The 13,723-nt window shown below is 61.2% G+C and overlaps 1 protein-coding gene across 10 annotated transcripts in view; it reads left to right on the top strand.

Moving 5' to 3' along the window:
- Positions 1–13,391, top strand: part of ADGRB2 (adhesion G protein-coupled receptor B2) — a 36,049-nt gene extending 22,658 nt beyond the window's left edge. For 2 of the 10 annotated variants that reach the window (XM_036351930.1, XM_036351929.1), the window contains exons 9-30: positions 249–443; positions 617–685; positions 763–871; positions 1,192–1,522; positions 1,895–2,000; positions 2,188–2,231; positions 2,427–2,553; positions 2,994–3,097; positions 3,196–3,298; positions 4,030–4,180; positions 4,358–4,427; positions 4,853–4,919; positions 5,063–5,148; positions 5,449–5,547; positions 7,527–7,698; positions 8,021–8,116; positions 8,463–8,502; positions 9,122–9,741; positions 11,978–12,013; positions 12,286–12,384; positions 12,483–12,539; positions 12,909–13,391. In XM_036351930.1, the coding sequence (XP_036207823.1) occupies positions 249–443; positions 617–685; positions 763–871; positions 1,192–1,522; positions 1,895–2,000; positions 2,188–2,231; positions 2,427–2,553; positions 2,994–3,097; positions 3,196–3,298; positions 4,030–4,180; positions 4,358–4,427; positions 4,853–4,919; positions 5,063–5,148; positions 5,449–5,547; positions 7,527–7,698; positions 8,021–8,116; positions 8,463–8,502; positions 9,122–9,741; positions 11,978–12,013; positions 12,286–12,384; positions 12,483–12,539; positions 12,909–13,094 (2,967 nt within the window). In that variant the 3' untranslated portion in view covers positions 13,095–13,391. The remainder of the gene's footprint in view (positions 1–248; positions 444–616; positions 686–762; positions 872–1,191; positions 1,523–1,894; positions 2,001–2,187; positions 2,232–2,426; positions 2,554–2,993; positions 3,098–3,195; positions 3,299–4,029; positions 4,181–4,357; positions 4,428–4,852; positions 4,920–5,062; positions 5,149–5,448; positions 5,548–7,526; positions 7,699–8,020; positions 8,117–8,462; positions 8,503–9,121; positions 9,742–11,977; positions 12,014–12,285; positions 12,385–12,482; positions 12,540–12,908) is intronic. The other 8 variants (XM_036351931.1, XM_036351926.1, XM_036351925.1 and 5 more) reach the window with 7 other exon arrangements.
- Positions 13,392–13,723: the final 332 nt, after the last annotated feature.

Below are 13,723 nucleotides of genomic sequence, written 5' to 3'. Positions count from 1 at the left end.
CCTTCACTAGCTATTTCTCTTTTAGCCTTTTAAAAGTATCTTTAGAGATTCTCTCTATGGGTCTCTATGGGTCTCTTTCTCCAACTCTGTCTCTCCATGAGTTCCTTTGAGCATCTCTGCCGGCCCCCCCAGCTCCCCCCGCGTCTCTTTCCTCCCAATGCAGACATTGGGCGGCCTGGAGTGGGATGGGCCCGGGGTGGTCCCAGCTCCCGACACTCCGATGACAGCAGCCCACCTGTCCCCTGCAGCTTCGGGAGCACCTGGCCAAGGGGCAGCGCATGCTGGCGGGGGAGGGCATGTCGCAGGTGGTGCGCAGCCTGCAGGAGCTGCTGGCCCGGCGCACCTACTACAGCGGAGACCTGCTCTTCTCTGTGGACATTCTGAGGAACGTCACTGACACCTTCAAGAGGGCCACCTACGTGCCCTCAGCTGATGACGTGCAGGTACCTCCCTGCCTGGCTGGAGGGAAGGAAGACCGAGGGAGCGGAACCGCCGGACTGAACGACAAGTCTGGGCCCCGATGGCAGAGTCCGCTGGGGGTGGAAGTGTGGCTGGGAAGTGTGACGGGGACGCTCTTGGCCCTGGGGCTTCCTGACACTCACTGCTCGCCCCCCAGCGCTTCTTCCAGGTGGTGAGCTTCATGGTGGACGCGGAAAACAAGGACAAGTGGGATGATGCTCAGCAGGTGAGGGGCTAGGCTTCTAGGTTTCCTGCCCCATGGCTCACCTCTGTCTTGGACCCTTACCTACCTCCTGTCCCCAGGTGTCCCCTGGCTCTGTGCACCTGCTCCGGGTGGTGGAGGACTTCATTCACCTGGTGGGCGATGCGCTCAAGGCCTTTCAGAGCTCCTTGATTGTCACGGACAACTTGGGTACAGGAGGCTGGTGGGGGGAGTGTGCTGGCTGTGGAACCCAGGCCCCCATGGAGGAGGGGTGGGTTCTGAGGGTCACCCTCTCTTGGGCCCTGTCTTTTCCGTATTTAACTCCTTATTTGTATCTTTCTCTCCATGTTCCTTCCCCTCCTTCGTCTCTGTGTTGTGTTTCTCTGTGTGTGGGTCTCTGCACCTCTGGGTTGGTACCGATCTTGGTGTCTGCATCTGCTTTCCTGGTGTGTGTCCCCCACATGTCTCTCTCCTTTGTGCCTGCCCTCTATGTGTCTGTCTCTGCTGTCCCCCGCCCCGTCCCCCTGCAGTGATCAGCATTCAGCGAGAGCCCGTCTCGGCAGTGTCCAGCGACATCACATTCCCCATGCGGGGCCGCAGGGGCATGAAGGACTGGGTGCGGCACTCCGAGGACCGCCTCTTCCTGCCCAAGGAGGTGCTCAGCCTCTCCTCCCCAGGGAAGCCAGCTGCCTCTGCAGCTTCCAGCAGCCCTGCCAGGGGGAGGGGCCCAGGAACAGTGCCCCCTGCTCCAGGCTACTCCCATCAGCGCCTCCTCCCGGCAGACCCCGAGGATTCTGCCTCCTACTTTGTGATTGGTGCTGTGCTGTACCGCACCCTGGGCCTCATCCTGCCGCCCCCCAGGTGAGTCCCTGGGAAGGGTGGAGGGGGGTTCCGAGGGACCAGGCAGTTCCAGGAGAGAGGAGGCGGACCGAGCCTGTGCCGGCCACAGAGAGGTCCAGCTGCACCCTCCTGCAGCCTCAGGGACCCCTCGCCTGGCTCTGCATACAGGTGCTTCTCAAAGATGTCTATGAAGCTCCCAGAGGCTTCCCTGCGGTTCAGGGGGTGTTGGACTGAGCTCCAGATCGCACCCGAAATCCTGGGCCCCCCTGAGCTCTAGGCCTCTCCCTGGACTTGACCCCTGGCAGCCCCCTACCCCCATCCAAAGCACTTTCGGGGTTCCTGACTGGGCCTGGGCACCCGCTGGCAGGAGCTGACCTCAGAACCTGTCCCCAGGCCCCCACTGGCCGTCACATCCCGGGTGATGACAGTGACTGTACGGCCCCCCACACAGCCACCAGCTGAGCCCCTCATCACAGTGGAGCTCTCCTACATCATTAATGTGAGTGGGGGCTCGGCAGGACCCTGGGAAGACCCCAACGTGCGCGGCCAAAGGCCTATCTGAGGGGGAGGTGGTGTGCACAGTGGCAGGCTGACCCTCTGGCCTGTGGGGCTTGCGTGGCAGGGCGGGTGGTGGTCAGGGTGGTGAGCCCCCGGCCCACACTGCACTCATGTCTTCTGCTCCCCAGGGCACCACAGATCCCCACTGCGCCAGCTGGGATTACTCCAGAGCGTGAGTTGGGCAGGGGCTCTGTGTGGAAGGCCAGAGGGCTCCTTGGTGCCATCCTTGGCCTAAGGGATGAAGGGCTCTCAACGGCCTGCCTTTCGGATGGCCTTGCCCTGGAGCACCTCTTTGGGCAGAGGCCAGTGCTGGGGGTGGGGCCATGAAGCTGGGCTGGGGCTCATTCCACCTCTCCCCCCACCTAAGAGATGCCAGCTCAGGGGACTGGGACACTGAGAGCTGCCAGACCCTGGAGACCCAGGCAGCCCACACCCGCTGCCAGTGCCAGCACCTGTCCACCTTTGCCGTGCTGGCCCAGCCGCCCAAGGACCTGGTGAGTCGGGGGTGCCTGGGCTGGGCCGGGAGGAGGCCCCTGGGCTGCCAGTGGCCACCTGTGACAGTGTCGGAAGGGACCCGGTGACCCCACATGTGTGTCTGAGCAGCTGTACTTCTGGGACTGCCCATGGAAGTCTGTGCCCTTGGGATGGTGCTCACAGTGATGACATGTGCCTTGGGGTGTGTGGCGGTGGGCATTTGTGAGTGTTACACACATGTGCGTATCTGGTTGAATGTGCAAGAGTGTGGGTGACTGAGCATAAACATGCCTCCACGTATGTGACTGGGTCTGCTCTGTGTACCTGTGAGGACAACGGTGAGTCCCCTTCTGTGTGTGGCTGTGACAGCGGCACAGGAGCCAGTCTCTACCACACAGGGAGTGGGGAGGTGGAGGGCAGCCCTGCCACTGCCGGTGACCCATCTGATCATCTTCCCCAGACCCTGGAGCTGGCGGGCTCCCCCTCGGTCCCCCTGGTGATTGGCTGTGCTGTGTCCTGCATGGCGCTGCTCACCCTGCTTGCCATCTACGCTGCCTTCTGGAGGTAGGTGGGATGCTGGGACGATGGCGTGGGAGGGGACCAGTCATCCCAGGTTGGGCTGGGACAGCCAGCTCCTCTGTCTCTGCCTGCTGTCCCCGCAGGTTTATAAAATCTGAACGCTCCATCATCTTGCTCAATTTCTGCCTGTCCATCCTGGCGTCTAACATCCTGATCCTAGTGGGCCAGTCGCGGGTGCTGAGCAAGGCAGGTGCAGGCTCCGGGGTATCAGGGAGTGCACGTGGGGTGACGGGGGGTGAGGGCAGAGAGTGTTTGCAGGTGATGGCGCGTGCGTCTGTGTGTATGCACCTTGGTGATGGATGTTGTTATACACTCCAGCTGTGTGTTGGGTGAGGGTGTGGGAAATTGTGTGTGAGCATACGTGCCGGCGTTGGAGAGGAGGGGGGTGTGTACTCGAGTGATGTCTGTGTACATCTGTGAGTGTCTACGCGAGTCAGGCGCCTGTGTGCACATGTGTGGGCGGGTGGCATTTGTGGAGCCTGAGCCTTCTCATGTCTCTGGACACGGAAGAGCCTCAGCCAGGCCTTTTGTGCCATCTGCCTGTGGGTGACCTGGGCTGGCGGTCCCTTATGCCCCCCTCAGCCTTCTCTGCACAGGGCCAGCACCGTGAGTGCCAGGTGTGGGGCCCGCCCGGCCGTGACGCAGCAGGCGCTCCTGTCTGTCCCCCTCCCTGCCAGCCCCATCTGTGTGTGGGCAGCCTGCCCGACCGCCTCTCGGATGCTGAATGCTGTGTGCATGTCACCAGGCCTGTGTCGTGCTGTGTGTGGGTGCAGGAAGACGGGGGTGCCTGGCAGGGCTCTGTGGGGGGCGGAGCTCAGGTGGGCAGCTATGGCAGCCCAGCGCGGGGCGTGGGAAGCCTGGCGCCTCCCACCCTGGCTGCTGCTCAGGGCCACTCCCTCCTTTTCCTCTCCTTGTAGGGCGTGTGCACCATGACAGCCGCCTTCCTGCACTTCTTCTTCCTCTCCTCCTTTTGCTGGGTGCTCACTGAGGCTTGGCAGTCCTACTTGGCCGTCATTGGACGGATGCGCACCCGCCTTGTTCGCAAGCGCTTTCTCTGCCTGGGCTGGGGTGAGCAGGGCCCGTGCTGGACTCTGCCAATGGGCGTCGGGGGCAGGGGCAGCAAGATAGGTTCAGCTTCAGCCATGGCCCCTTTCTGTGGGCACAAGAGACACCTGGGCTGGGGTCTGGGAGGATGAGAGGTCCCTGAGGACTGGCCGTCTCAATCTGGCTCCTCTTCTCCCCCAGGTCTGCCTGCCCTGGTGGTGGCCGTGTCTGTCGGCTTTACCCGCACCAAAGGATACGGTACATCCAGCTAGTACGTGGGCCTCCCGTCGTGGGCAGTGGGGGTTACTGAACCTGTTAGGGCCCCAGACAGGGCCTCCGGCCTTTCAGGCTGTACCTCTGGCCCACACCCGCTGTGGGGCTTTGGGCAAATCCTTCCCCATCTCAGAGCCTCAGTTTCCCTGGTTGTAAACGGATGTGCTGGGATTGGCTAATCTCTAAGAACTCTCTAGTTCAGGGGTCTGCCTTGTTTGATCCCCAGGGGGCTGGGCTTGATGGTCTTCACTTTTGTTAGAGGGGAAACTGAGGCTTGGCAAGAGCCAGTGGCTCCTCTAACGCTGTCTGGGGCTTGGCCTCATTGCTGATGTGGGCCCGGCAGCTCAGCAGGCTCTGAGGGATGGCATTTGAGGGTGGGGAGGAGCCTGCTCCGGTGTCTGATACTCTCCCCTCCTCCCCCAGCTGCTGGCTCTCCCTTGAGGGTGGCCTGCTCTATGCCTTTGTGGGCCCTGCAGCCGTCATTGTCCTGGTATGTGCCCCTTCAGTGTCCCGGGAGGGATGTGGCCCCAGGGGTCGACTCCTCTCTGCACTCCAGCTCCCACCTGGGGCTTTCCCTGCCAGGAGGGCACCTGGTGATCCTGTCTCCCTCACCCCACTCCACGGGGCCCCCAGGTGAACATGCTCATCGGAATCATCGTCTTCAACAAGCTCATGGCTCGAGATGGCATCTCAGACAAATCCAAGAAGCAGAGGGCCGGGTAAGGGGGCGTCTCTGTGACCTGGCCTTGTGGGCAGTGGGATAGGGAGGGAGGGCCCTGGCCACTCTTGGAGCCAGGGCTTGACCATGCGACTGACCGGGGCTCCCTAACCTTGGCGTGTCAAGGGTGCCGGCCAGGTGGGCGCCCGGAGTGCTCAGCTGCAGCCCCTCGCCCGCCCTAACCCACCTCTCTCTCTCTCACCTGCCCTCCCCTCCCACCCTGCTCTGGGGCTCACGCTGCCCCTCTCCTCCCACTTCCCATGTGTTTCCCCCCTTCTCCCGTGTCTGTGCTGCCCCCGAGGTTGGAGCGGTGCCCCTGGGCCAGCCTGCTCCTCCCCTGCTCAGCGTGTGGAGCGGTCCCCAGCCCCCTGCTCAGCTCAGCCTCGGCCAGGAACGCCATGTTAGTTGTGCCCCACGGGGGGGCGGGGAGGTGGGTGGGCAGTGACCTTGGTGGGGGGAGGAGGGATATCGGCCCAGTGCCCTGGAAAGCTTGGTGTCCAGATGGCAGAGGGTATCGGGAGTGAGTGTCTGTGCTTCCTGGAAAATGCTGGGTTCCTGTGCCCACCCTTTGTTCCCACCCCTGTGCTCACTGCAGCTTAGGTTTCATCCAGGCCCAGCTGGAGACCCCCTTACACCTCCGCCTGCAGAAGCTCATAGTCCTTAGAATTTTTGAGGCCATAGAACCTTCGAATTAGAATGATAGAGTCTTAGAATAAGATAGTCGGAAGCTAAGAAAGTTAGAATGTGAATCAGAGCCTTAGCGTCTGTCATGGAATCTGAAAGTTAGAATTTTAGAGGTACTGAATCTCAACCAGTTGGGAGATAGAGAATCTTGGAGGCAGAGAATTCTGTCATTGAGATACCCCTGTCCCTGGTAGCTGAGAATCTCAAAATGTCAACCATGCACAAATCCACAAGGGCCTCAGGGCTAGCCTCCCGCTCAGGGCCAGGAACCCGTCTCGTCCTCCCTGACCGGCGGGGTCCAGCTTTATCTTGCACGTTTCCAGGGTCAGGAGGCAGGGTCACTGCCTCTGGAGGCGGCTGGCACCATTTCTGGGAAGCTCCGTGAAGTAGGAAGCTCGCTGTCACTTGGGCTGCCAGCTGCCTCTCTGACCCAGGCTGTCAGAACTAGCAGTTAAAAGCCTGGGCTTTGGAGGCAGCCAAACCGGGTTTGCATCCCAGCTTGGTCTCTCTGCCCAGCTGGGCACACTCCAGTTTCTTCATCTGTAAATTGGGATAATAATCCCCATGGCTGTTTATTGGAGTTGTTTTGATCACAGTGTGAACTAATGTATGTAAAGTGTTCCGCGTAGGGCCTGGCAGAGAATAGGTGGCTAATCAATGGCAGCTCTTATGACTGTGATTAGGCCTCTCTTGGTCTTGGCTCTGCCCTCGGGGGCTGTGGAGACCACAGTGCCTGCCCCCACGCCAGGCTGAGCAGCTCCCCACCACTCTTCGAAGGACAGATCTTGGCCCCCTGCCCCTCTTTCTGCCTTGTCCAGAGCTGTATATCCCCCCTTGCCTGACTCTTCCACCTGGGGTGTTCATGAGGCAGAGGGGGCTGGGTATGGCACCTGGCCCAGCAGGGCCACACTGCCCTCCTGCACCCATGAGGGCGGTTGGTGCTGGTAGCTGGATGCAGGGCCCATCTGCCTTTTTTCCCCTCTGCCCTCCCCATCAAGGAGGCGAGGGATGTGTGGTTTTAGCCCTGATCCAGGCTTTTATCCCCAGGCCTCTGAGCAGGCACTGGGGGCCTGGGGCCCCCTCCTTGGGGAACTGAAAGGGAGGGGAGCCTCTTGTTGCACCAACCCTAGCCCCCATCTTCTCCCCAAAGATTTGTGCTCTGTGACACCCTCTGTGGCTTTGCCTGTTTAATCTTTCTGACTGTGTGTCTCCCCCTGCCTCAGTCTCTCACGGTGTCTGCCATCTCTCTCTGTCCCTGTCCTCGTCTTCCTCTCCCAGAATCTCTGGGGAGGTGGCCCAGGCTGTGATTTTGTACAAATTGGAGCTGAAAGCCACAGCAATGTCTCCCTTCTCCTACCCCCACCCCCCACCCCCCGCCCCCGTTCCACCTCTCCGTCTCTGGCCCCTGATGCTGCCTCTGGCTGTGGCTCAGTCCCATCGTGTCATTGTGTCTGCCCCCCCCCCCCCCCCCCACGTCTTGGGTCCCTGCTCTGCCCCATAGCTCTTCCTTTCTGTCTCTGTTCTGTTCCTCCGGCCCCAGCTCCTCAGCCCGTCTCTGCTTTGGGACATTACTGAGGCCTTGGCGTGTGGGGCCCTGTCCATCTTGCGCAGCTCCAGGGCCCCGGGCTCAGTGCAGGCCTGGCGCAGCTCACCGTTTCCCGGTGTCACCCTGACGGGCCCCTGCTGTGTCCTCAGGGCCTCACTCTGGAGCTCCTGCGTGGTGCTGCCCCTGCTGGCGCTCACCTGGATGTCCGCCGTGCTGGCCATGACAGACCGCCGCTCCGTGCTCTTCCAGGCCCTCTTCGCTGTCTTCAATTCTGCGCAGGGCTTCGTCATCACGGCCGTGCACTGCTTCCTGCGCCGCGAGGTGGGCTGGCCCCTCCTGCCCTTTCGCACCCGCCTTGCCAGGCCAGCGCGCTCGCTTCTCCCCACGTGCACACAGACAGGATGGAGCCCCCGGCCAGGCCTCTGGCTGGGCAGCCCTGAGTGTGGAAGCTGAGAGCCCGGGGCAGCCTTGTCCCTGGCCTCCTGATCCCCTGCTCCCCTCAGCCTTCCCCTAGGCTGGATGTGCTTCTGTCCTTCCAAACCCCTAGGTGGCTGGGTGCCTGGGTGGCTGGGTGGGAGGCACAGCCAGCTGTGGCCAGGGGCCCTGTGGCGGCCTCAGGCCAGCAGGCACCCACTGCTCCCAGGTCCAGGACGTGGTGAAGTGCCAGATGGGTGTGTGCCGGGCCGATGAGAGCGAGGACTCCCCTGACTCGTGTAAGAACGGGCAGCTGCAGATCCTGGTGAGTGACGAGGCCTGGCAGGGTGGGTTCTGAGCACACCCCCCCACCCCATTTCCCTGCTCCCAGCCCCTCACCTTCTCCATCCATGGCAGGGAGGGAACAGAGGCCAGGTTTGGTTCAGACTCAGCCACTGACCACTGGGTGGCATTGGGCAAGTCTCTCTCTTGTTCAATTTTTAAACCTGTCAAGTGGGGTTGGAGTGGACATGTCTGGGGTCCCCGGGGCTCTGTTGGGAGTGCCCTGGGTAGCACCTCTGGGTGGGTAGAGAGGGGACTGAGACCCCCCTCCCCACCCTGATACATTGATTCTCTCTCTGCCCATCTGCTCTGTCCCTCTCTGCCTATAGTCAGACTTTGAAAAGGATGTGGATCTGGCTTGTCAGACAGGTGAGTCTGCTGGCACAGAGCTGAGCATGATCCCCGGGGACGGCCAAAGAAGGGAGGGCCCCCAGCCCCACTGTTGGAGGCCCCGATAGGGGTCTGACAGTAGAGTTTAGCTTTAGAGCCAGGCAGCCCTTAGTGGATTCAAGGCTGTGAACACACCTACTGTGTACCTTTGGGCAGCCAGTTTTCCTCTCTGAGCCTTAGGTGGGTTAGGCGACATCAAGAGCCTAGCAGGGTGCTTGGCACATAAGCTGTTACAGTGTAGTATTATTTCCAGGGCTCTTACCAGATTCCCTTTCCAGCTCTGTCTCCTGGAGAGGAGCTGCCCAGGGAGGGGGAGGAGCAAGGCCCTGTGACAGCCTCAGGGCTGTGGGGTCAGAGGTCAGGAGCTGGCCTGTAGGAGTTGGGCCTTGGCTTTGTTCCTTGCGCTGCCTTGCTGTGGGTCTGTGGGCCAGTTGTTTTCTTAATTTCTCTGGTGCGGGAGAGAGTATCAATCATCCGGCCATCTCGCCAGTTTCCTTCTCTATCTGAGCTCAGGGGCTTGGTACCTGACCAGTCTGGGCAGGGGCGTCTTGGGGTTCCTCCTCCCCAGAACTTACCTCCCTCCCACTCCTGCCCCCAGTTCTGTTCAAGGAGGTGAACACTTGCAACCCGTCCACCATCACGGGCACCCTGTCCCGCCTGTCCCTGGATGAGGACGAGGAGCCCAAGTCCTGCCTTGTGGGTCCGGAGGGTGGCCTCAGCTTCTCCACGCTGCCCGGGAACATCCTGATGCCCATGGCAGCCTCGCCAGGGCTGGGGGAGCCGCCGCCCCCCCAGGAGCCCAACCCCGTGTACATGTGTGGGGAGGGCAGCCTGCGGCAGCTGGACCTCACGTGGCTCCGGCCGGGCGAGCCAGGCTCCGAGGGGGACTACATGGTGCTGCCCCGAAGGACTCTGAGCCTGCAGCCTGGCGGTGGGGGTGGAGGTGGTGAGGATCCCCCACGGACCCGGCCCGAGGGCACCCCCCGACGCTCTGCCAAGGCGTTGGCCCATACCGAAGGCTACCCCAGCTTCTTATCCGTGGACCACTCGGGCCTGGGGCTGGGCCCTGCCTATGGGTCTCTCCAGAACCCCTACGGGATGACCTTCCAACCGCCACCACCGACGCCCAGCGTCCGCCAAGTGCCCGAGCCGGGAGAGCGCAGCCGGACCATGCCCCGCACTGTGCCCGGCTCCACCATGAAGCTGGGCTCCTTGGAGGTAAGGGACTGTAGTGCCTGGGAGGCCTGCCACCAGGTGCCTGAGACTAAGTCCTAGGCAGCAGCCGGGAAGGGACAGCCAGCAACTGCCCCAGAGCAGCATCTTTGTACCAAGTCGCTGTGCATCTCTTCCTCTGTTAGTGCCCACGGCAAATCCACGGGAATCCTGGCTCCTCTGAACTCCTCAAGGGGGCTTGGACTTCACGCTCTGAGGGTGCCCTGTTCGATGCCTTCTCACTTGCTTTAGTGCCTGCTTGGGGGTGAACGGTTAGAATGGGTCTTCCTTTAAGGGGCCTGAGAGCCGGGCCTCCTGGTCACACAGATCTGGGTTCAGGTCAGAGCGCTCTGGTCAGCTGTGAGATGTTGAGCAAAATCTCTCTCTGAGCCTCAGTAGATCTCGCTTAGCATTCATAGCTCTGAGCCTCCTCATTTGTAAAGTGGAGATAACAGCAACTTCTTTGTGGATGGAGTTGCTGCGAGGACTAATTGAGTGACATAAAACATTGATCTCTGTGGGGCGGGTAGAAAGTGCTAGACGATGGGGGATCGCTGCGGTCATCATCCCTGAATCAGCCTCAGCACGGCCGTCGGCCTGTGGCAACTGACCCTCCCCTTTCTGAGAAAACGTCAGCCCCGCTCTCTGCCCACCTGTGTGGCTTCTGTGGATGCCCCACGCTCCCTCTGACCTCCTCAGACCTGCTCCCTGCACAGAGTCACTGGGAACAGGCAGACGGTAGTGATATAGAACTCTGGAACATTCTAGTTGGAGGGATGAGGGGTAAGGAAGGGGGCAGGAGTCAGGGCTCAGACACCGTTGGCTGCTCATGCTCGGCCTCAGAATCCTGCTCCCCATCCTCCGCACGAAGGAAGTTAAGTTAGCATCGAGGAGCTTCACAAGTTTAGATTTTTTCCCAAAATGTTTCTTGAACATTTGGTGCCTGCTCCTGTTACAGATGGCAAAACAGGAAGGCGTAACAAAGACAAAACCCAGTACCGGCATTGGGCTTGGGGGTGAGCTCAGCATCATGGTTTCCGTCTGTGGACACCTGCCTATGGTTGGACCACACAGGAGGGGCCAGCATTGGGCTCCTTGTGTGGGAGGTGGCAATAAATGTGGCAGCATCTTTAGGGGTCAAGGATGGCATCCCAAGTTCTGGTGTGCATAACTGCAAGAAGGCAGAGGTGGAGGAGTGGATTTGCGGTGGGCGGGGGGCGGGGGGCGGTGGTTTCTGAATTCATTCCGTTGGGCACAGCTGTGGGCATTGGGAAGGGAGAGGTGTGCTGCCTCCAGAAATAGAGGCGTGGCTGGGAGCAGGGAGAACACACATGCAGGAGGAGGTCCAGGGCAGACGTGCAGGGCCTAGTGCTGGGGAAGCCGGTGGAGGAAAGCAGGCAGCCAGGGGAGTGGTGCCCTGAAGGCCGGTGGTGGGGGACATGTCTGCAGGCCTGGGACTTGGGAGAGCTAGATGGTATTTTAGCGGCATCCTTGAGGGCCTTGGGGCAAGTCCCTTCTCCTCAACGGACCTCAGTTTCCCCAATGTAACCGGAGAAAGTTGGCCTTGGTTTCGTGAGTGCTCCGTGCCAACATTCTGAGACTCGAAGGCCTCCTCCTTGGGTGGCACTGGACACTGAGTGGGTTGTTTAGGGCCTTGGAGGTGGGTCTTGGGCAAATGAGGGCCAGAGAGGCCAGTGAGGGGGTGGGGAGGCCAGGGAGGCGGGGCCTGGTTTTTGAGGAAAAAGGGCAAGGCAGGGTTAAAAGGACTAAAAACCCTCGCCCTGTGTTTGCTGGACAAATGGAGGGCTCTGGGGGGGAGGGGAGCCCGGGGCTGGCAAGGAGAAAAGGGCAAGGCGGGCAGAGGGGTAGAATCCAGGGCATGGAGGCAGGAGCGTCTGCTCTGTGGCCCCGTGTGGGAATCGTGTCCCTGCCCCCTTGGGAGGCTGTACTGGGACATTGGCCCCATGTGCGGCTGCGCGTCTGCGAGTGTGCCAGTGTGTGCCTCCTGTGAGCGTCTGCCTGCATGTTGCATGGCAGGGTGGCCTGGGGCAGAGCTGCAGCCCTGTGGCAGGGTAGTGCCTTGGCTCCTCTTCTCCTCGTCCCCCAGGCCTCAGCCCCTCTCCCCACAACCCCGGGGGCTGCCTTTTAAGGACTCTGAGCTCCTGGGCCCAGGCAGTGGGCAGCCCCTGCGTGTGGTAATAAACTTTCTTCTCCTTCACGGCCTCCTTGCTGCTCCTTCCAGAGGAAGAAGCTGCGGTATTCAGACCTGGACTTTGAGGTCAGTGCTGTGTGTATGTGTGTGGTGAGGGGGTGAGGGTTGTCCCTGGAGGGTCCACTCCTGAAGTTAGCCCAAGCCCCACTGCAGAGCCTGACCTGTGGGGTCCTCCCAACATCCCTTCCCTGCCCTATCCTGTAGCTCTGGGTGAAGAGAGAGCTGGGCCTTGTCCCAGAGGGGCCAGCAACAGTCAGGGATGTGGGGACCCAGAGTGTGGGCCTGGTTCACGGTGCTGCCCCAGGCGGGCACCGCCTCTGACGCCCTGTGGCTCCCAGAAGGTGATGCACACCCGGAAACGGCACTCGGAACTCTACCACGAGCTTAACCAGAAGTTCCACACCTTCGACCGCTACCGCAGCCAGTCCACGGCCAAGGTGAGGGCTCTTCCTGTGGCTGCCCTGCCCGAAGCTCAGGGCCCAATCTGGTGCAGTGGCCGCGGGGGTCAGACCCTGACCCATGGCCCCCGTTACAGAGGGAGAAGCGCTGGAGTGTGTCCTCGGGTGGGGCGACCGAACGGACTCTGTCCAGCGTAAGTCCCCCTGGGCTGGGTGGGGGTGAGTGGGCTCTGTCCACCGCCCCTGCCTGGGCAAACTCAGCCTCCGCTGCCAAGGGCCTACCCACACCATAAACAACAGTTCTGGGGTTGCACGGGGATAGGGAGCATTGATGGGGGCTCCTCCGTGGTCTTGAGGAGCGTGGGCAGAGCACAGGAGTCAGGACCCCAACTCTGGAGCCAGGCAGATCAGGATGTGAACCCTATTTTGGCACCTGATTGCTTAGTAACTTCGTGCATCACTAGCATCACTGGCTTTCTCTGGGCCTCCTCAGTTTGTTGTTCTGTGCAGTGGGTGAGAAGGTATCGCTCCATCTCCATGGGCCCTTCCTGCTCCCTCCACAGGAGAAACCCAGTCCGGGGGAGCGTCCTAGCTTGTCCCAACATCGGCGACATCAGAGTTGGAGCACCTTCAAGTCTATGACGCTGGGCTCACTGCCCCCCAAACCCCGAGAACGGCTGGCCCTGCACCGGGCAGCGGCCTGGGAGCCCACAGAACCACCGGATGGTGACTTCCAGACAGAGGTGTGAGTGCCACGCCAGACTGCCCTCTGCGAATAAAAATACATATATCTCTCTATTTTCACACTCCACTTTGGAACTACCCGGGAGCCAGCGCCCCCTCCCCTCTCCCGAGGGCTGGGCAGGACGTGCGGTGGACTCAGCTGGTCTGGGGGAGCCAGACTCGGTGTCGCCTGGCGGGGGCCAGGGCCCTTCCCTGTTTCTTAGGGGCCCCTCAGGCACTGGAGCCCCATCTTGGCCCCAGCCTGTCTGTCTCTGTCCTGGGCTGGGGAGGGGGGAGGGGAACTTTGTTGGGAATAAACTTCACTCTGTGGATTTTGCTGCTGAGCTGTTTGCTTCCCTCAGGGGAGGGCCCAGCCCCGGGATCCCAACAGCTTTGTTTATCTCCTCCGTTCACCTCGCTTGGTCTCATCAGAGTGTGTGATGGGTCAGTCCAGCCCTGAGTTGGAGTGAGGGGCGCCTGGGCTCTGACCCTGTCTTTGCCCTGGAATCCTTGGGTGACCTGGGGCACACCCCTTTCCCTGTTGAGACCTGGGGTTAGCAGGTTGGGAATGTAGGTGGGGCCCCTTGCAGCTGGCCTTCCCCAGTGGCTGTGATGGTTGTGGCTGCCTTTCCCTGGGGCCCAAAGGCCAGACTTG

The sequence above is a fragment of the Myotis myotis genome, unplaced genomic scaffold (assembly GCF_014108235.1).
Source record: "Myotis myotis isolate mMyoMyo1 unplaced genomic scaffold, mMyoMyo1.p scaffold_m19_p_2, whole genome shotgun sequence".
In the NCBI taxonomy this organism is placed as follows: domain Eukaryota; kingdom Metazoa; phylum Chordata; class Mammalia; order Chiroptera; family Vespertilionidae; genus Myotis; species Myotis myotis.
This window is presented reverse-complemented; position numbering and strand designations above follow the sequence as displayed.